Source organism: Manacus candei, unplaced genomic scaffold (assembly GCF_025592945.1).
Source record: "Manacus candei isolate 608988 ecotype Guabito, Panama unplaced genomic scaffold, ASM2559294v1 h1tg000025l, whole genome shotgun sequence".
In the NCBI taxonomy this organism is placed as follows: Eukaryota; Metazoa; Chordata; class Aves; order Passeriformes; family Pipridae; genus Manacus; species Manacus candei.
In genome coordinates, this window is record NW_026138073.1 from 3,694,797 (window position 1) to 3,717,980 (window position 23,184).

The window sequence follows — 23,184 nt, forward strand, 5'->3', positions numbered from 1 at the left end:
GGCAGCCACAGCTTCTCTGGGAAATCCATTTCAGGGCCTCACCACCACCACTCAGGAATTTCTTCCCCATATCCAATCTAAACCCGTTCTCTTGCAGTTTGAAGCCACACGCCCTGGGGTGTGTGGGAATTTAAAGCAGATCTCATTTAATGTAGGGCACAGTTAGGATTAAGGTCCTTACTGTGAGGTTGAAGCACAATTTCCATTTTCATTAGCCATTAAAAGAAGCTGCAGATCCATACCTCAAAGTTCTGCAGGTCTCTGCAGGAGTGGCACTAACGCTGCTAAAACAAACATCTGGAAAGGTCACAGGTGCTTAAAGAACAAGTTTATTGACAATATCGTCACAAATAAACAATCTAAAAGAAAATTTCAGAAATCTCCGAACTTAGAAATCTTAAAATTTTCTCATTGGCAAAATATTTAAAAAAAAAAAAAAAGAACTGTAAAGATGTCACTATAGTCTTAAACTTTCCTAATCTCATCATTTTGGTTCAGTCCTTTAGTTTGATAACACACATCCAACCCTTCAGCACAATGAAAATGAGTCAAAGTACAATTTTCCTTCTTTAAGGGGATCTCAATCAATACGATTTTTTTTTTTTTTTGCAAGCATCTCCCTGAATCCTGTCTGCTCACAACTTGATAGGTAACATCAGCAAGAAATAACTTTATAAATATTCCAACTGAGCCAAATTAATTCTGGTGTTAATCAAAACCTAAATTTCCCCCAAACGATACAAAGCAGACCATGTAGTACAAGAATCTATCAGCATGCATTTTAGAGGTCATTTTTGTACTTCAGGTACGTGAACTTAAAACCAAAGAGGGACAATTGTGATAAAAATGTACTCAGATATTTCATAACATTAATATTTATTGCTTTATATGAATACTGTATTGAAAGCCCAAGCATTCAGTTTACACACAGAAATTATACAATTATATACCGTTTCACAATGGCAGTGAGCACTCATTACAATCTACAAAAAATCTACTTTACAGAAATTTAAAAATTCTAAATATCAAAAAGGTACAGTTGAAGAAACAGGTATAAATTTGGCAGCCAGTAATTGTGACTGGGAGGTTGCAGCTTGCATGTCTTTAAATATGGGAACTGGAAAATATTGAGTTTAAAGCAGTAGTTTGTGCTTTGAGCTGGTTTGAAAAAAACGTAACACTGGCTGTCAAAGTAGCATGTTCAAAAATATTTAGTTCACTTCCAAAATGTTATACAAATCATGGTGATTTCTATGCACCCCTAAACCTTGTAGCTCAGGTACATGACCAGGGTCACGTATCCATCCTTCCACTCCAGTGGTGTGATCAGATCGATGCCATCTGCAAACCTTAAAGTAATTCTGAGACTCCTCTACAATATTCACAAAGCTCCAAGAAGCTCAAAAAAGGCAAGTACCTGCTCATTTCTTCCCAGATATTTTCTTATTTTCAAACATTTCTTCTACAAAAGTTTAAGCTAATGTTTTAATTACGACGTTCTCAACATAAAGCACATTTTCTCATAAATAAACGAACTCCTTTCACTCAGGCACCTCAGAAGTGTACAAAAATGTTGTCATTGGAACAGTTCTCTTGGAATGTGTTTACTCTGGTGTTTTCAACAATGTTAGTATTTCCAGGGTTTCATATGGGCCAGATTTCATTTGTTTCGTTTTTTTCCAGAGGCAAAACAAAGTGCCTTGAGAGGTGAACTCAGTCTTTTCCTATAGAAAAAGTATTTGCTGTATTTATCTTTTATAGAAACAGAAAAATATACCCTTTCCCCCTTAGAACAGCGAGGGTACACACAGGTGTGCATGCGTGCATATAGATGTGTGTGTGAAATGTAACACATTTTAAACACACAACAGAAGGTTCCATAGTGTGTATTCAAATAAAAATCTGGAAACCAGCCTGAAACCCCATTATTTCATATGTCAAATGTTGAAACTGTAACCAAAATATGAAGTAACTGCTATAGCTGTCAGAAAAAGACAAGACAAAAAGCTTTCTTGCTTACATACAACTAGGTGTGGTGATCTCCAAAAAAGTTGTCAAAATTATAATTAATTACCTTCCAGTTTAAAAACTTTTATTCTAAATAAAAAAAACTATACACAAACCACTGATTTGACCAAACGAAAGTTCAGCGGTAAGCAGGACCTGAAGGAGCTGGTATTCACAGTTCTTATCATGTACAACTCTTTCAAGGTTCAATCCATGGAGAAGTTTATTTTACAACCTGCTTCTTTTTGTAAAACTAAAGGTCCACTTTATTACATAAAATTATTTATACAGTGTAAAACCGGAGCCTTATGGAAAATACTGCATCTAAGTTTATTTAAATTAGTCTTGCTCCATAGGTTCATCTGCAGCTTCTGTGGCTTCATCACTGTTTTCCATCGGGCTCTCTGAGGAATTTTCTGGAGTTTCACTAGCATAGGACCCCAGCTCTTCTGTTTCACTGCAGTCAGCTCCATTACTGGCAGAGCCACTGATTTCACTGTCATCCGAGTGTAAATCCTTCTCTGCCCTCGACTGGTCGGACTCCTCCATCCGACTGTTCTCCTCAGAGCTCTCTTCGGTCACACCCGAGGATTCAGTGTCTTTGTCTTGATCTTTTCTGTCTGGACCAACATTTCTGGGAGACATGAAGGACTCTAGAAATAGGGAAAGTACAGTATTATTGAAGCATTTTTAAACATACCTTAATCCTGCTACTTTCCATTCCCAGCTGTGCTGAGCAACACTTCCACAACACAGCCAAGGACAGGAAAAACAGACAAACCCAGATTTCATCAGGAGATGTAAAACATGAGCCACCTTTGTCAGGACATCTAAACTATGCTAATATACCATAAAACAAAGGCCAGTTACTTTATTTAACAGGAAGTATCACTTAATTAAGCTTCAGTGGGTAAAGACACATCTAACAAGTGACTTTTTCTTGCTTCCTTCCTTTGCCTTCAGAAACAGTCTTCTGGAAATGATGAAAACATGACTGTTTCAAGTCTACAGCCATTATGAGCTAAAGGGAAATTTTACAAATGTATGAGCCACCATAAAAAAAAAAGAAAAAAGAAAAAGAAATTTGGAGAATATGTAAAAACCTAAATTAGTCTCTTAATTACAGTTCTTTTTTAATTTAGGTGCTTAGAGTGACGTAATTTTTCTAACAGGATGCAGAGAGATTGTTGCTCAGTCTCCTCAGTGAAAGAACATAACTTTTTACCTGTATTTCAGTAATTTATATTATTATTAAACAGAGTCAAACACAGGTATGACACACCCCACTCCTGGGGAAGGGATAAGAACCCCTGATGATTCCCTAAAGGAGGGATTCTTGAATTCTTGGTACACCATTGTCACCCTGATTTAATTTACTGCCATTTGTACCATTTTGTAAGTTTTAAATTGAGTTGTAGGAAAAAGGAAACAGAAATAACAGGAATTCTCAATTATGCAATAGCTCATCCTTATGCACAACTGGAGGCACTCAGCAATCCCACAGTACCAGTCTCCAGCAAAGAAAATCCCAATTCCTTGGAAAATGCACAAAGACAATAAATCTGAAGTACCTTCCTCCTCTTCCTCTGTACAGTGCTGTCTGGCACAAGTAGCATCTTTTTCTTTATCCTGAGATGTGGAGGATGCTTCTGTCTCTTCCCCCATGCCTGAAGAGACTTCACTGGAGGCAGTTTGGTTTGGTGTATCTCTGGCTTCCCCTTCCTTGTCAAATTTAAGTCTTTTTACCTCATGTCCTTCTGCTTCTGCGGGATCATCCTCAGAGTGCTTATTTTTTACTGGGGTGCTCTGAGCACCTTCTGGTTCAGCTGCTGGTGATTCACTGTAAGCAAGAAAAGCAGCTGGAGCTTTTACCGAAGAAAAACATTCTCTATCTTGTCAGACTTCAAAAAATAGTAGCAGCTACTTCAATTTAAACCCTCTATAAGAGATAACAGTAGAACTCATTTGTAACAAAACCCCAAAGCCATCACTTCTGATTTAAGACTCCATTATGCATCCCTTGGATGGCCAGTCTCTTTTAAACTATTTTAAAAAATGTAAGTTAAAACACCTGAGAATAATAAAAACTCAAAACACATTCCTCCTGACCAACCTGTGTTTCTTCTCTTCTGTTTGCTGCAAGCTTGGCTCTTTATGTTCTGTGCTGTCTGGCAAACCGTTTGTTGTCATTGGAGTCGACAACGAAACCTTCGTTCGATTTACTGGTCTGGGGGTTCCAGGGCCATTTACATTAGATCTTTAAAAATAAAAATGAAAAGTTAACCCTATTTGGCAGAAAGCAGTTATACCCTTGTTTAAAAGATTCAACAGAACAAAACAAACAGATCGGGTGCTTTGCTGTTTTACATTGAATGAAACATTCCTTGCGTACAATGATAAAGAATTTGCACAACAAAAAAAATTCTCAACAACGAGGTTACAAAGGGATCAAAATACAGAGTACATAGTGTGCATGTTCATGCCTCCTCTACCCCATTCCCCCATTATTCCATTTAACATGTCATTTTTAAGGCTACTTATTTGGGATCAGGTAATAAGGGCTCTGAACCACCTGTTTTCAGAACTCCCCTGCTCTGATCCAGAAAAAGTTCTCTCCTGGAACTAAACTTACCTGTCAGAGTACCCTGGTGAGTTTCCTGGGAACATAACACCATTCATCCGATTTAAACTACTGGAATTATTTTTCCTAAGAAACAAAACAATAACCAAAATGTTAGGAATAAATTATTTTAAGTTTGTTTGCACAAAATTCCCCACCCCTCGAACTTAAACAGCCCCCACTGTCAGTCCCCAAGGGGTTCTCCACTTATCCATTTCCAAATTACTGCACTTGCAGACGCCATCCCTGCTGCTGACTCAGCTATTGATAACCACATCTGAACTCTGTATGTCTGTCTTTGAGATACAACTGCTGCCAACAAGAGAGATACATCAGACACACACACACACATTCTCCCTGTTACTAACACAAATCTGAAGTTTCACAGAAAAGGAGATTATACTCACTCTGAAGATGGATATACACAGCTGACAACCATGACATTCTGTAACACACAAACAATAAACACATCAAGAGTTCAGAAACAGAAGCTTCAGCTGTTGACAACATCCCAAAACTTAGAGTTACAGGATTTTGGTCATATCTGTTAAAGTATCTCTGCTCCTTCTTACCAGGTCAGGCCATAATTACACTAAAATTCAGTATTTTTTGAAGTGGGTTACTGTCTTAACAAGACCAGCACATCAAGCCTCAGGCCCAGGTGTTTGTAATTTTTAACTGAAGGACCTCTGGAAAACAAAGGATTCAGAAATGCTAAAAAATCCTACGTGAAAGCACATCCTGAAAGTCTGTTACTGACTTTTGAACAATCCCACATTCCGACATAGGTTATAAAATACATGACATCTGTGTGCTTTTCTGAAGGCACAGTCCTCTGCTGTGGGATTTAAATACTGAAACAGAAGACACTGTGGGGAAGGGGCCTCCCTTCTCCTTCACCTCTGGGTCTGCTCTGAACTCAAATGTGGAAGGAAATGCCTGATCAAAAAATTCACATTATTTCAGCTGATTCTTTCTAACTAGGACTCAGTATAAAAAGTGGCAATACACCCTCCACAAACTACAGCTGGAGTACTGCACAGTGATTAGGAAACACAACAGTTGCAGCCCTGAGATTTATTTTTATGTCTTAAGTTATTTTAGAACCGCTTTTCAATGCTGAAAGGTACAAAAACTCGTACATTCAAGAGCAGCCATTGGCTGTACTCTGAGCCACAGTGAAACCACGAGACTGTGGGGAGCAATTGGGAAGTTATTCAGTGGAGGCTGGGACTGTGGAGCTGTGTTCTCTCAGAAAAGTACATACCTTTTCCACACCTCTTAGAAATTTGTCTGTTCCTGTGTAATTCCTCCTAGGATCTGTCAGCAACTCACAGAGTCGCTGAATAGTGAAGGGGATGCTGCAATGAAATAGATTTACAACAATTTAATTTTATTTTCACAAGTATGACTGTTAAGAAGCAACAACATTACTGCTTTCTCTCCCTAATTGAGAAGGTGGAACAAAAACAGCAGTGAAATTTGTTACTATTAGCAATACAGGGAGGTAATTCAAGGCTTTATTTTTTCCTGTCTCATACACAAAGCTCTGTCTTCTGTGCTCAGCAGCACAAAACACAGGTAGAATCCTAAATACATCATCCCACAACTCAAAGGATTCAATAAAACAACAAAAAGGAAATCAGGTCATGAACAGTAAAGTTTCTGACTGTATTATTCCAATACACAGAGCAGAAATGGTAAGTGATTCAAAACAAATTTGAGTCATACACACTAGAGCTAAAAAAGTCTCAACTCGTAGTTTATTTCATGTTTTACAAAACACAGTTACAGATAAAGCATTAAATGTTGAAATCAGCACAACCATTATACTTCAGCTGTTACAAACACTCTATTTTGCCACAACTGGACAGTGCACTTATCTATCAGGGAACAGATCAGGAAAAATTTAATAAATAAAATTTAATTTAAAAATTTAATAATTAAACTCAGAGTGATGTATAAACTCACAAGAACCACATTCACACATTTTGGGTTTTGATAATTCTGCACTGAATTTCATCCCTGACCTTTCAGACAGGCAATGCTTTACAGACATTTACCTGAGATGTCACACACCTTCATCCCAAGTTCAGTGTCACATTTTAACAAACTTCTGACAAAAATATTTCAGTAAACCAACAAAGAATCATGCATTTTTACAGTTCAAGATGAAGCCGTAAGCATTTTAAAAATTTATCTAAGAGGAATATTTGGCACAATACAATATTTAAGAACCATTTCTTGAGTGGCAATACAACAGATCCAGAGCAGTATCAATACAGATTTACATGTATGTGTGTATATATCCCTATACTATTGATTTTTGTCAAAATTCACCTTTTATTATTTCCTGAGGAACTCGGTACATGGTGTTTTCAGCCTGTTTCATTAGCTAACATAGTCTGTATCTCCAGCTTTGTTCATTAGCTAAAAAGCCACATCTTAGAGATGCACAGACCTGCCCCCAGCTCAGCACAAACCGGTCAGCACAGCTGCAATTAATCATCCCACATGACACTTCACTTTAACTAAAAGCAAGTAGTAATCAGAGAGTGACTAAGTATCAACAATTTAATTATGTTTTTCAGAACTGCCTGTACATGATGTTACTGAAGAAATTCTAATCCTCAACAAAACAGAAAAAAACACAGGAACAAGTGTGCCTTTTAATTCAGTTTATTACACAAAGGCTCTGAAGCTTGACAATGGTTCTGTCACCATTAATTTCCCCTCCCTTGGTCTTCAGCAACTCTTGGTCAACCAGCAATCTTTGACAACCAAATTCTTCATGGAATCATAGAATCATCAAGGTTGGAAGAGACCCTTAAGATCATCAAGTCCAACCATATTCATAATGTTGAGCTTCTGTGCAGTGCCTCCTTTTACCAAAGTTCTCAATTTTAAGTCACAAAGAATTTACTTGATCTGTTAACTTTTCCACATAGATACAACACTAATTTGATCTACTGTTTCTTGTGATGGCCATTTTGGGTTTGGGTTGAGAAGTCCATAATTAAAGAGATTTTGCTATTTTTAAATTCAAAATTGATTTATTCCTCAAAAAGAAAATATACACTGAATTTTAAATTATTTTCCGTCAGCCAGATCTATAAGACATCCTGGGGAATCACTGCCTGGCCAATTTGGATTTAGCTGTACCTCATGTAATTCAGGAATGCTGTGACATGAAGTATTTTGGAACATCAATCCAGTTCTGTCTTACTTGGGAATAAGCAAATTCAGGAGTGTGCAGCCTGCATTTAACTCCAGAAGTAAAAGCTGCCTTTGTATTTTACTCTCAACTATAAAAAGTTCAAACAAAAGCAAAAACCAGTTCATTTCCCTCCAAAATTTTCCAGAGCAGACTGAACTTCGTGTTCTGAGCAGCAGATGGCACCCGGTGTCACATTATCACAATCTTTGCAGGGAACTTCTTCAGCATTTGTAAATGTTTTCAGTTGGCAAAACCCAAAGTAAACTTTACCTCAGGAACTCTTTTTGGTGAAATTATTGCTTTAAAATACTTTAACAAAGTGATCTTAAAATAGAAATAACTTAAAACTGGTGCAAATCTATACAGGAACACCAATGTAGAAGTTTGTGAGCAGCATGAGAATTGACTGTAAATGCTCAGAAATCTAATTAGTTCAGCACATGAGCTGCATGAATAGTCCTGATGTGCCTACTTAAGGTAACCACTTAAAATTCTATACAAACACACTCAAAACTGCACTTCCAGCACTACAGTTCAGAATGAATTACAAACCAAAAATTCATTGCATAGATAGGATTCAGAAGACATCTAGGAAAATTACTTATAACTATATTATAAGCTATAATAAATTGTAGCAAAAAATATACTTAAAAGAAAATTTGGATTATGATCTATTTTATTCATGCTGCGAAGACTTCTTTGTCACCACATGTCCTCAATAACTTATACTGGAACTTTGTTTTACTAATATAGGATAAAAAAAAATGGCAAGTCTTGAAAAGTCCCTACTCCAAAGCAGTTGTAAAGAACAGCATGAGAATCTGGCTCTGAAAGGCTCTGACAACATGCCAAGTAAGATACAGACAGGTTAAAAAGCCAGTCTGTGCTTTCTTTGAAGGACACTTCAGCTACAAAGACCCTGAAACTGTGGTCATTCCTTATTTGTTACTTCTTCAACTCTAAACAGAAAAGTTGTTCGAAAACTTGCTCATTTTAATGAACTCTTTCCTTCACTCTTTTAAACAAACACTAATAAGAACATTCCAATAATAGGGTCACACGAAGAAGCCTCCTTCTCTGCTCTGGTACCCTGAAGTGACATCCACAACTCTAAAGATGCTGAATATACCTGAGGACACCACAGATTCAGATTTCCCAACCATACGCTCTCTATGGGGGTCACAGGATTTGCTGAATGAACCACTCTACAACCTCAGATCTGAAACATCTTTACTTTCTTTAAGGTAATTAATGGGTGCAGTTTGCTGCCTCAGAGCCTGGGAGCTGCAAGATAGGAGGAAGTTGAGCTCCCTGAGAGCTCCAGCGGGGGATGAAAATAGCACAGGGTGAGCTCCAGACTCGGCCATCCAGAGGTTTGTTCGGTACACTTGGGAACAACAGCAGATAACAGCAGCCCATTCATTAGCTGTCCCTGGGAGAACATTACCCATTCTGTGGGCAACGGAGCATTAACAAAAAGCTGGGGGAGGCGGGAGAGAGGCAGACTTGAGCATAAAGGATAGGTTTGTTTTTAAATTCCTGCAGTGAAGTAGCCCGGTATAAATATTGGGTGGCTGAGAACAAGCTGAATTTCACATTCTTAGAAGTCTCCTACACGAGAGCAACTGCAGGGGGAAGAGGAGATCTGACTCGTGAGACACCTAAACTGCAAATAAATGAAGTAGTATGGAAATGACAGTGTAAATTATCAACATAGAGTCAAAATACAACACTAAGGATGTGTTAGTAGCGGCTCCAAAGCTGAAATTTCAGTGTAACAGGGAGGTATGATTAGGAACATCCCCATTTATTAACATGCTGAGAAAGACTTCCAGCATTTTTCTTAACAAGCACCAAGCCTCACAAACAGGATGACTCAGCTTATGGCAAGTATTTAATCCAGTTTAGAAACAACAAAAATACTATGCAAGGTATTAAAAAAGACACACCAAATAAGACAAAAAAATCAGGAGCTTTATTTGAAAGGAAATAAAAACTTCCAAAATAATGAAAGCAGCAAAGGGCACAGATACACTTTAGCCTAGGACACTGTCAGCACAGATAAACACCCCAAGTCCCTCATTAGTAAGTACCACCCCAGCTATAAATCTGAATCTGCAATAATTCAACAATTGCAAACCAGGTACACTTTTGCCTCCTGGTCCCACCCTGTTTATCAGAGCAGGAGTTCTTCAAAAGCCACTGAACCTCCACAAAACAATTGAGAACTCAACACCAGAAGACTTCTTTCCATTAGGTATTTCAAAATATACTGAAAGAAATCTGACATTACTATCTATTTAACCTCTTAAAAGCACATAGTAATATGATGAACTGCATTGTTTAAAAACTAACTGCACATTGAAAAAACCCAAGTGAATGATGTCACAGGATGTCATCATTTTCAAAGACAAAATAATAAGGTTCTGGAACTACTGTAATGTATCCAAGGTGCATATTTGCTTCTGCTCAGCTATTTCAGGAAGCAAAATGAACAATCACAGACAGACAATATAAACTACTATGTTAAAAACTGGGAAAAAAGTTTGTTATCCTGATTTTAGAAAACAAAGGATACATACCCATTAAATCCAGTGACAATTTTCAGGATTCTTTCTTTCATCTCTTCGAAGGGAATATATTCCACATTTGGATTGGGAGGCCCTCTTGGTTCAGGAGCTGAGGTTCTGAAATCATCCATGACTTTCTCCAGTTTGAAAATAAAATAGCCTTTAAACTGAGACCACTGAACCCTGCAAAAAACACAAGAATTAAGACATTTGCAAGTCAGTCCCAAACCCAAAGAAAAACAGTGTAAGTTTATGTTTGCATAACAACATTCACTCTGGTATGCCAGTTCTAAGATAAACAAGGCAACTAATGCACTATTATTTTCCTTCCTGAATTTAAAGCACGATAACTATTTAAACAATTACAGTACAACAATGTAACACAAGTCATTAACAGCAGGGTAAACCATTTCCTTGAAGAACCAATATCCACTGACAATGCAAACCTGAATGTGACATGTGCATGTGTTCTATACAGTGTAAAGTGAACCTACAGACTGCTTCAAGTTTTCACTGAGCTCACAACAGGTCGAGGAAAAAAAGAAAAATAAAAGAAAAACCCCACCACACCAAAACAAGGAGTCCATACAGTAACGGTACACAACAGCATTATCTCCTTCCTTCACAAAACACTACTAAAAGCCTTTTGTAACTCTGTGCACCTTAGAAGCATTTATCAGTACCTCTTCTTCTCAAAAAAGCAAATATATTTTGTATCACAGCACTCGTTGATGAGTAACTCAGCAAAACAACTTTGACTCCCGATAAACATTCCCACGACAGTAAGTAATCTATTAAGATGTTTCCAAATTACCTTCTGCCTTTCAGCTTCAAGTTTTATCATTTACAGAATTCTATAAATTGAAATTTTCAAGAAAAGGTCTCTCCCTGCAACAGACAAGGTGGGACAGTGCTTCCTTCTACAGCCACTGCCTCACACAACAGCCACAGGAGACGCCTGGGGCCTCCTCCAGCTTGTTCATGTCTCAGCAGCACAGGGAGCAACTTGAAAACAACTGATTTAGTTAACTATTGATTTTATTCTATTATTGTTGATGCAGGAGCTTTCACAGGATGGAGATGCTAGTAGAGAAAAAGCAGTAACAGGGAATAACAAGCCAACAATAAAGAAAGAGAGAAAATGATCTTTGACACTGATCTGTAACATACACAGTCTGGTAGGAACAGACTCAAATCAAACAGGCACAAAATGTGAGTCCCTGGACAGCCCTTCAGCTCCTGCTCAAAGAAATATTAAACTAGATATAAAACTATTTTGCCAAAGGCTTTATTTCTACAGGCTGCCTTTGGTAGCCTAACCATTTTCAATCCTACAAAACACCTGACCTTCTGTGAGGCTGATACCACGATCTGTGTTGTGAATGACCCAAGCAAATGGTGACATTTGTTTCTCCAGCACCAGTACAACCAAATCTCAAACTACAGGCCAAAGAAGTCATATCAACCTCCTTTCACCAGAAAAGCAGTGCTATGTGATCTTTGCCCTAATTTTCTCCTTTGTCTCAGAATAGCAATTATGAGATGAAAACACAGCTCAGGTTTATCTACAGAGACCCGAACACAAAGCCCCCATCTTTTATTAAGAATGATAAATTTGTGAGAATGGGAGAAATATGAAGAGGAAAGCAAACCTCTGTTCTCCTTCATGGGGGACCATTAAGCACCTCACAACAGACAGGACTGAAGGACTTAGTGAATAATAATAATAATAAATAAATAAATAAATAAATAAATACCAAGGTCCCAAAAGGGAATGGCCTGGATAAATTAAACACCACCACTGACTCACTGGATTATGTCTCCAATCAGCCTTCTACACCCAAAGCTGAATGCTATAATGGTCCAATATACAATATTAGGCATTACTACTACAAATGCTAAATTAAAAAAGCTGCCCAACTCTGCAGTGCTCTTACCATGAAACCAAAGTGTTTATAACAAATCACAGATTTAACACACAAACACATCACAACCCACAGTAAATAACCCCATGTCAGAGTGGGATTACTCCCCACAGAGCATCCCAAGAGTTTTATTTGCCTCATGAAAAGGGATTCCACTATAATTCTAAACATTCTTTGACAACCCCATTTAGACATATTTCCACACTCCAAAAACTGAGCTGTTCTTTGTTTTCATTGTTACTTATTTCTTGCTAAAGAGTAACACTTATCTTTTCATAGACTATTAATCCATCAGTGTTGTGTTGCTGAAATATATCAACAGCAAAGTTAAAAATGTCCATCTACTGCCCAAAAGCAGCACCCACAGCTCCTTTAAAATGCTGAAGCTACAGAAAACAAAGAACGTAACATTTTGCCCCTACACAGAAGTCTAGAAAACTATCACTTGGATTTTAAACTCAAGTATTTTTAATTAGTATTTCTTCTATTATAAAAAGGCTAAGAACTCGTATCTGCAACACACTGAACTACTGACATAAAAAGCATCTTTTGCCCTGTATTCCAAAACATTTCCTAATTGTCTGCTGACCAGGTGACACAGGACAGGCTACAGACAGAGGCAGCAGAGTTTAAGGACAAACTCAGCCTGCAGTCACAAGCCTGACTACGCCTAATCCAGATATAGCAACACCAGCTTAAATCAACTCAGCAAGCTGTTGCTAGAAGCAGTGTAACCACAGCAGCAGGGGCTCAGCACAGCCTTGCTGTGTTTCTCAAGCAGTTTTTTCAGCACTGGTGAATTCCTGCTGCTGGGGCTGCACTGGCAGCTGTGTGAAAGCTCAACTGGCCAAAGGCAAGGGGGACAGTCATAGTGCAATCTCAGATGTAAGTGCAGTTCCAACTGCAAACTGCTTCCAAGCCACAGACTGTCTCGTGCTTCCCCTGCCCTCAGTGTTGTTAAAATAATAAACCCACTTCTGACCAAAAATATAAAAACGTTTCTGCAGGGACAGTAAGATTTTTCTCAGTTCCCATTTACTTCGTGGAAGTGATCAAAAGTGAGTGTCACAAGATCAAAGTCACCTTTCCTGTTTCACCAGTCCATGAAAATGCCATGTTGAAGTTGGATCAGTTGAACTCTACAAACTCACTTGTATCTCATCCATAGAGAAAACCAACTAGTTCATAAACCATGGGTAGAACTGTTGGCCCATACAGAAAAAATTAAGATTAAAACCAGCATATCCTCCTAGCTATCAAAGCAATCTATATCTACATTTGTACAAATTTTAAGTTATCTCCATACACTGAAAGACTGGTCGCTTAGGAAGCCAGACAACAAAAGAGACAAACAAGTGCCAAATATCTGTTTTCAGGAAAAGAAAAAACTTCCATATGTATCACAAGCTCCCTGAGAACAACTTCAGTATTAAGATGAAAAATCTCTATTTTGGCTGCTTTGTTACAAAATGTGAGACCCCAAAACTAATAAAAGTTTGGTCAATACCTTCTTTAGTTAAATCAAGAGCCAAACAGAAGCAAAAGAAAACTCTTCTAACACAGCTTTATGAATAAACTCATTAAGTTTTATACACTGGAAAATAACTGAAACATTTTAAGTTCTGTAAAAGAAACAAACTGAAGAAATGCCACGGAGAAAATACTGTTTGTGCTTTCTTCTGAGCAAGCTTGTTTATAAATACTTGCTCTTCCCACTCAGCATTGTACATAATCAGCCTTTTCTTCCAAACCATGCTCTTCCTGTCCACTACAGCAGCTTGGGAATTCATACCAGCAACTTTGAGAGCTTTTATAGCCACTCGAAGAAAAAAGTTCTGAGAGCACTCTGTGATCTGTAAAAATACCTTCAGAAACAATACTACCATGCCCTAGATTTAACATCTGCTAATAATGTGCTTTGAAGTATGAAAAGATGTTTTACACCATAATATTGTACCCCTGTGCAGACCCTGACCTTGCAGTTTCAGTAAAAATTAAGACTACAACAGAGAAACTCAGTTGTGTTCTACAGAAATCAAACAGGAAAGCAGACAGCACCTGACCAAACAGCCAACTGTATGAGAAACATAAGCAAGTTCTGAGAAGATTTACATGTAATTAGAGAGGCAGCGTGACAAAAGGCTAAAAAAGGGTGGGGAAGACATGAAATGAGCAAGCAGAGATTACATGAAATGACAGGCTGTGGAAAAAAAAAATCGCAAATAAATAATTGTTTTTTAAGAAGTTCCCCACACAACTACACAAAGCCCCAGGATGGGGTCAAAATTACTGGGTGAAGACAAGACAGTGAAGCCCTGTGACAAAACCACAAAGGAGTGTAAGGGAATTGTTAGAACAATTCTACAGTATCACTGAGACACTGAAAGTTGATGAGGCAGCAAAAATATCTCCACTGCACAGGGAAGAATAATAAAAAACAACAACAAAAAGAGATACTAATTTAGACAAGGGGCACAACCTAACACTGCCAAGGCAGAAACACAGAAGAACACAATCCTTAATAATTCTGTTCTCTAATAAAAGCAAAATATTTCACATCTGTACACAAACTACACGATTTTCTGTTGAAACTAATCCATCTGCAGATGAATCAAAGTTTGCCAAGCAACACCAACCAAGTTTAGAAATTCTGTTTGATGAATGGTATCTTCAACAAGGGACAAGGGTCACCTTAGAAAGCAGGTCAAGCAATCTGATGCAATGCTTTGATTTAAAAGAATTACCAGCACAAAGTTGCCTGCAAGGAATGATTGTGTCTGTACTAACACACTTTGCATAGAATTCATCCTTCCAAACATGCATATCAAAACAAAATTGCATTTTACATGGAAATAATCTCATCATATCACTCCCAGAGTGCAAAAGACATTCTCCCATTCCCTTATCTCCTGCTTATTCAAAATGTTTGTACTGGTGGAACTGAGGGAGCAGCTTTCTCGCTCACCACAGTGGTTACTGGGGAGGAGGAGAAGCCTCTGCCAATATCTGCACTAGTTTTGTATATCAGAGATAACTGATATTTTATTCTGACCATTGGACAAGTTTTTATATTTGATTCTTTTGCCACTTTGGTATCTTCACTTTGGGAGATGAGATTTCAACAAGAAGAGCAAAAAGCCTGAAACATCTAACAAAGTTGTTTGGGCAAGACCTGATGAACATGAAAATCCCTACTATTTTTAAGGGAAAACTATCCATGTTGGACTAGCAACACAGGTCTCTTGTGCATTTAGTGTTCCACTGGAAGGCTTTGCTACAACACTGCTCCCAACACTACCACAGGGCTTGGACATGAAGGGGAGGTTGGACTGCAAGTCTCCCCAAGTGCAGGAGACAACCAGACTGAGTTATCCATCTCCCTTTTTAGCAACTGCAATAAAACATCAGATATAACCCTAAGATAGCACATATGGCTTACACACTTCAGACAAACTCTACAGATTTCAAGGTGCAAACTCCAGTAAGACCCATGGAAGCAAAGCAGGACAAAACCTAAAATTAACTGATGAACAGGAGGAAGAATTCAGAGTGCCTGAAACCAGGCTACCTCCTGAAATGAAAGTACTGCAATTATTTCATAAATCTTTCTGGAATTGCTTCACAGATTACAGGTTTAATTAAGAAAAACATTATATTGAAGAGATGTTAAGCTCCTACAGACCCAGCTATGTACTTAAAACATGAAGAGTCCCAGGAGTCCTGGTGGAATGTCTGTCTTCAGATTTCACAGTGTTTAAGTTCATTACAAAATTACTTGATTTAAATTTTAAGAGGATGCCATCTGTTTTGGAGACATGCTACACACCACACAGAACATAAAATGAAAATAAGCAGATCTACTATTGATTCTGTTCATTGAACAGGCCATAAAAAGTATCAGAACTTAGTACAAGGGAGTACTTCCCTCTCCACTCTTCTGCTATTGGCTCTCTGACAGCAGAAATTAAAAAAAAATATAAATTAGTATATTTAGGATGCAAATAATTCATGTTCAGCTGAACTGATTTTAAGGCAATGCCCTCAGAATACAGAAGGAAAGAACCAGAGGACAACCCCTGAGGGATTTAAGTAACATGTAACAAGAGATATGAGTCACTTGTATTACCTTTGCCCCCCCAATTACTGTTCACTTAGATTACACTCCCACAGAGACCTACTAGGAGGAAACAGGTGTTTTAAAGTGAAATAACTTGCCAACTTTAATAACTGTTTCTTCTCTTTCCTGCCTTGTTCTAGAGCTCACAGAAGATGAAGATATACTCCAAGACACAGTAATTTCCCTAGGCTGTCAAAAGCAAAATTAAAGTTTCATCCAAAACAAGTTAATTCCTTTTCTATTCTGGTCTATCAATGGGATCTCCAGAATAATTTGGAAAGTGAAAAGGCAGAGAAAATGAAGAGCACTCAGCAATCACACATCCAATTCACCCCTGGCAAGGCAGCAAACTTTGCAGCATGCTCTTCCACAGCAAGATGTATCCAAACAGGAACACTGTGGACTACACTGAATACGCCACTTCCCAGATCAAAGGCCCATCTCTGCCACCAGGGAGCCCAGGACTTATCCCAGGCAGGAGAGGCCCCAGCGTGGTTCCCTTCCCCCAGGCTGTGAAAGAGCAGCAGCAGGGAGCGAGCACCGGGAGCCTGCCCAGGACGGCCTGTCCCGCTCCCTGACTCCCTGGCAGCGGCACAGCACACGGAACACACATCCAAGGGATCCTCTCCAGCAGCCTGTGTGGCTAGAGATGCACAGAGAACTGATGGATTGCAGCTCTGGGGGAGAAAGGAGACAGAGGACACTCATCTCTTCCCTCGGATATCTCTGTTCTTTGGGCTGGAAGGCAAAGCCTACTCCCTCCACCTTTTTTATGCCATTGTTCTGTATCAAACCCTCCCTTCTCTAGCACAGCCTAATTGCAGATCTATACACTGGGTACAACCAAGGATACCTGGAATACACAGCTACACAGAAGGGGTGCACAAGCTAAAAATCTTGCTAAGGACTGCCTGTAAAACACAATTCCCAGAGTTCCCACACCAACAGATAAGAAAACCCAAACCTGTTGCCATTTGATATTTTTTGTTCAGGAATTACTATTTTGTTATTTATGATATAAACAAAGATTGCTTCTTAACCAGGAGTGCTTAAGGGTAATGAAATGGCTTTCAATTTTTTACCTCTGAAAATTTCTGGGATGAAAAGCACAGAATTCCCACTAAGGGGAGTTGAGTCATGCTGAGGTTCTGCAGGGATCTCATCCCAGGGCAGAGCAGGAGGTGCTGCCACATCACGTCCTAACCCAACCTTGTCCTTGGTCTACACCAAAAGGGGCAAGCCAGCTCTGCTGCTCCCACACATTCCTGTGATCCCACACACAGGGTGGCGAAGTAGATCACTAATCTAACCACAAAATTAATGCTGCAGATAAGGCAGAATAAGATGTGTGATGTGACTGGCAGGGAGCAAAGCCATTCCTTTAAGCAGCTGCACTCAGGTACCAGGTAGAAGAACATACCTTACTTAATTCCACTCTTGCTTCACATATTCTCTGAATTTTAAACTTATTTTTTTACGTCCTGTGCTTTATTTTAATACTATTTTGATGCAATTCATTTTAGCCTCGTGATTTTGCACACTGTTGCTATTTTCACCATCCACACAGTGCAGATTAATATGGGAAATTCCAAACAATGACAACAGATTTACACAGTAAAATCCCCAGTGCACCAATGCAGGCTGGTTTCTCACATGCTTCTGGCAAGCAGACATTAAAGCCATAAGCAAGTGCTAGAACCTTTATGGGTGTTTCTGAATGAGCAATCAATTTTAAAACTTGAGATGCTACAGCAGGGTGAATTTACTGAACGCTGTGCCTTGCTGTAAACAGTGTGCTCCTGTCAGGAAAACACTGGCAAACACTCTTCCTGGGGGAGCGTCCGGTTCCCCTTCACCTGATAACTCATGGAAAATTAAAACGCTCTCACGTTTTATCTTCAGTACAATTTGACCTCATGTTACCTTTCACTTTAATTAAAAATATATTGAAGGGCTCCAAAGAGGAAAAACTGGTATTTCCCACAAGCACAGAAGGCGTTTTTCCATTTTCACTCACTGATTGTTGTCAGCCTAAATTAAGTCTTTGCTCTCCTTGAGGAGCCACAGAAACTGTCAGACATTAGAACTTCATCTACTTCAGTAGTGAGTGTTCATCTCTCTACTGCTTGCAAATTACTACGGCTACTGCCAGGAACAACAAAGATTAGGACTTAGTTATGGAAACACACAGCTGAAGAACACGTTAAAGTACTATCTGTAATCATCAAGGGACTAATTCTGATCTCTGCTGATAAATATTCAGCTGACTCCAACAGAACGCAGCTGTCCCACAGAGCAGAAAAGGTTTTCCCTCCAAAATTTTCTAGAAAGTACATTTCTTAATATAGTTGTCTAAAGCCAAATTCAAGTACCTTTCATTTTCTTTTATTTTCAAGGCAAAAACTGACGACAGAACAAAAAAGTACAAGATTACAACATTCTTCATTCAAGAATTAGCTTTCACAGAGCAGAGCAGAAAACAATGCACACAAAGAAACACCATCTACTTTTACTTTTGGCTTTCAGTTTTCATTCACTTTCCCTCTTCCATTTGAAAATTTACTTAGTCACCTTTAGCTGGTAAGAATAAACTGGGCATTTACTGAACTATTCCACTTATATGCTTCTGCAGTGTACCAATATCTAAATTTTTCCCTTACTGATTTTTTTTTCTCAATATAATCTCACTTATGCACATACTCAAATAAAGTTTCTTATAAATCTCAAGTCTTATTAAAAGTAGAATGGTCACCCCAGATATTGACTTTCCTATAAAGTGCAGAGCAACTCCAAAGGTCTCCAAGTCTTACAAACACAAACTATCAAATAAATATCACCCAAGTCTTCCTAGTTGAGCAGTACTAACTAAACTTCTTTACAATTTAGTTACCTCTTTTTTTCTATTATGCAGGAAAATCACTGGCTCAGGCAAGCACACTAAACTTATGCCACAATAGATGCAGACTCAGTACCTTCCTGCTGACACATATTTTACAGGATACTTTACCCTAAAGTTTATTTCTCTAGTCCAGACAATATTTTACCAATATTCTGTGTAATTATTACATTTATCTTTGTAAAAAAAAATTGTTAACATGCTTTGTACTAGATTTTCTCGAGTTTCGTGCACTTTTTAATGCGATTGACAATTTTCTAAACAATATTTCCTGCGTAACTGAATTGTAAAACACAATTGTTCAGAACTGTAATCAGAATTGTAATCACTTGGGGTACAGCAACTGTTTTCCCAGCCCACATCTGCCTCATTTCTGTAGAAATTTCAGTGTGCCATGATTTCAGCAACCATACTCTTGAAATTCCATTTTGAATCTTTAAACTTCAATTCAAGGCCATTCACATTAACCTTAGAATTGCAAACAATCTCACTTAAGTGGCTGGCACAAAAAGCCCACGGGGGAGGAAGGTATCTGACTTCTCTCCCAAGTTACAACCACAAAAGCCCTAAGAACATTTGTAGCCCTCTGCTCTACCAAGGGCAACTGCAGCTGCATTTCAGCAGACTCACCACAGATCATCAATAGCAGATAGGCATTGTCTGTGCCAAAATACCTCCCCAAAACCACTGACAGAGTTCAGATCTGCCTTTAACAGGACTGAACATTTTGTTGAACTTTAGACAGCCATATTGACTTCTACTCTAACAGTTCTGGGGATTGTTCTTAGCTTTTATTTATTTCCATTTCAGATCAAATTTGACAGAACAGTTCACCAAGTTTCAAGAGTGATGCTGTGCACTCTGTAGTGGAAATCCTGCAGGAATTCCACACCACAGTCCAGAGTGATCTGATTCAACAGATATTGCACAGAAAAATAACCCATCAGGCAAAGGTGTGATATCATTCCATAGTATTTTGGAGTTGATGCAGATAGAATACAGGAATATTAAAGAGATGACACTTCCTCAATAAACCTGTATAACAGAAGTCCAGGAATCAACATTCTTTAAAAGTATTATGAAATAAATGAAGGACATGTAAGAGTCTTCCTGAACTTGCAGCAAGTTAAAATTACTCTCTCTATAAGAGGCTACCCATAGAAAAATTACCACGAGTATTATAAAGTTGGTGTTTGAATAATTGCATATATGAATACATCAGCTCTTCCATAAGCAAACTGAATTCCACATATCTACTAATACAGGACACCAGTGTTGCTCCAGGTATCACCAGTTTGTGCAGAATAATCAAATACACAGGAGAAGTGCTGTAACTCCTCTGGTAAGTGTAACTATCACTGTTAAATGACCTGGTTACCTCAGAGGAGCAGCAGACCACACTGAGATAATACAGTCAGATCTTCACTGCATCAAGCAATAAAGCTGGGAAACCAGATTAGGAAAGTGCACCCTGTGCAGCTACTTCTGGATCTGTATTGGCATTGTATCCCTACACCTGCCAGCTTAGGCACTGTCCTGCAAAACCCACAGCCCTCACTCAGGTCTCTCAGCAGCACCATTGGGATCAGGTAAATCGCAATTCTGTTACTAATTCATTCCAAAACCAGAAACAAAAGCCACCCAAACTGGCTTCTACACACAGAAACATGCTAAGCTGGGGCTGACGAGGTGTACCCTACCCCAGTGACCTCAGACACAGGCATTAGGTGTTTGTGCATCATCACACTCCCTTACCACTCCCAAACCAAGCCTCACCAGCTGTAGCCACTTGGAAATCTTGTAATTGTCTTCAAGCAGTTTTATTTCTAAAACTGATCATCAGAAACGTGTTTAACTGTATTAACTGCTACAGCACGAACAGTGGGGTGGTTTTCTGTGCACAGTGACATGAACTGCCTGAAAAAATAGTACCAGGCAGTGTGCTTACACAAACAGCTGTGTATAGCAACAGGGAAGGGAGATGTACTTACAGACTGAAGTCTGAATGCACACTACATTTGTGGATAACACAGCCCAATTACCCTGAGAAGTTACTGCTGCGATCAGTTTGCCTTTTGTCTTTCCTTACATGTGTATTGTACAAAGAGATTAAAGTTTATTAGGATCAGTTCATCACACACATTTTATAATGGCAGTTAAAGTCTGACCTTTACACCATAAACCCCACTCCCAACAGATATGAAGTGGCAGCACTTAAAATAAAACACTACAACAGTGTGCTTCCCAAAGGAGCAAGTGATTTCATCAGTATCACAACTGGTTCCTCTGAAGTACTACTGCTACACATTTGATACATACACAAATTTGGTTTTATAATTTAGGTAAAGGAGCAAGGAAGTTAAACCAGCTTTGACAAAGATACATCACTGGCTTTTTAGCCCAGATTCCTCTCCTTTGCAGACATCAGTGGATTATGAGACAGAACACAACGTCAGTGGAATGGGAATTAGTGGGGAATCATTCCAGACACTTAGTGGAATGGAGTTAGTGAGGAATAATAGTGGGAAACAACACAAGGAAGTTTACTCATATCTCTTGCTTCACTAAGAACATGGTAATGAAAGAGGCTTATATTAAAAAAGGCACACACACTTCTTCCAGAAAAATATTATCCTGCTTATTATGGCAGAAACTTGAGAATTGTTTTATTTCATTGTTGAAAAAAATAATAAGGAATTATATTCTCCAAACAGGTGCTAAGATCCCCATGTAACTATTTGTCTCCAAATCAGAAAACATACTAGCATACACATGTTGAGCAAGAAAATCACCAGTTAAATAAAATCAGAAAACATAATTTAGAGAAGAAAGTAGACAAATTTAAGCATGTGAAACATGCTGAAGGATATACAGCTAAAAAATCTATGCATCTGTAACATGAGAAAGGATATTTACACAAGAGTTCAGAGTACATGGTTAAAACACTTAAGCTGAGAAAGCAAACTTATTCTTGTACAAGTTCGTGGCTACTGTATCCTCACTCAGATCTCTCCTACAGCTGACAAACTATTTCACTCCTGCAACAACCTAATATAAAAGTTAAACTGATTCAAAAAGCATTAAAAATGTGGTAAGACAAGAGTTCACTGCTACACAAAGTACATGAATCAGAAAAGGGTTAAAAGTGTTTTTTACCATTATCTTTGGTAGAACTACAGTTATGTAACTTACATTTACAGTTATGTAATTTACCAAAGGCAAATTGTCCCTGATCCACCTGACTGACCGATGGGGAGGGAAGATCAGCAGACACTAAATTCAGCTTGAGCAAGACACAGAGCCCAGTCTGCCATGGCAGAGCTGGGCAGCTGCAGGCACAGGGGAGCATCAGCCCCACACTGCAGAGCTCCTCCAAGTCCCACTGCAGCCAGTTCCAAACGATGGTGCCCAGAGCCAGCGCTGGGGCAGAGGGGATGCTGAGCACCTGTCAGACCATGCTGTGAGCACATCCAAGCGAACAGAGCCCTCTGCCAGCACTCCCGAGTCAACACCTGCAGGAGTGTGTCTGATTTGGGCTCACACAACACCAAAGGGAGCAGACAGGCAGGGGAGAAAAGGTCACTGAGCTGGTTATGGAGCCACAGCACACAACTCCAGTGGGAAGTGTATGCTTCTGGAAAACAGGCCATGGAGGGAGAATCAAACTCCTTTCATCACTGAAGGGCTCAGTGCATACAGGGAAGATGAAAGATTCCTTTCTGAGGTGCACAAGAGAGGGATAAGAGGCACCAGGATGCTCCCAAGGAAATGTTCTTCCCATGCACGTGGTTGAGCAGTGAAACAGAGAGCCAAACTGAGGCTATGGAACTGC

General features: G+C 38.9%; 1 protein-coding gene across 1 annotated transcript in view; it reads right to left on the bottom strand.

Moving 5' to 3' along the window:
• Positions 1–313: 313 nt before the first annotated feature.
• The window catches only part of PPP4R2 (protein phosphatase 4 regulatory subunit 2), a 28,335-nt gene continuing 5,464 nt past the window's right edge, over positions 314–23,184 (bottom strand). The window contains exons 3-9 of the mRNA XM_051788691.1: positions 10,427–10,597; positions 5,895–5,988; positions 5,035–5,072; positions 4,640–4,714; positions 4,121–4,264; positions 3,579–3,847; positions 314–2,660 (exon numbers count right to left, since the gene is read on the bottom strand). Coding sequence (XP_051644651.1) covers positions 2,347–2,660; positions 3,579–3,847; positions 4,121–4,264; positions 4,640–4,714; positions 5,035–5,072; positions 5,895–5,988; positions 10,427–10,597 — 1,105 coding nt within the window. The 3' untranslated portion in view covers positions 314–2,346. The remainder of the gene's footprint in view (positions 2,661–3,578; positions 3,848–4,120; positions 4,265–4,639; positions 4,715–5,034; positions 5,073–5,894; positions 5,989–10,426; positions 10,598–23,184) is intronic.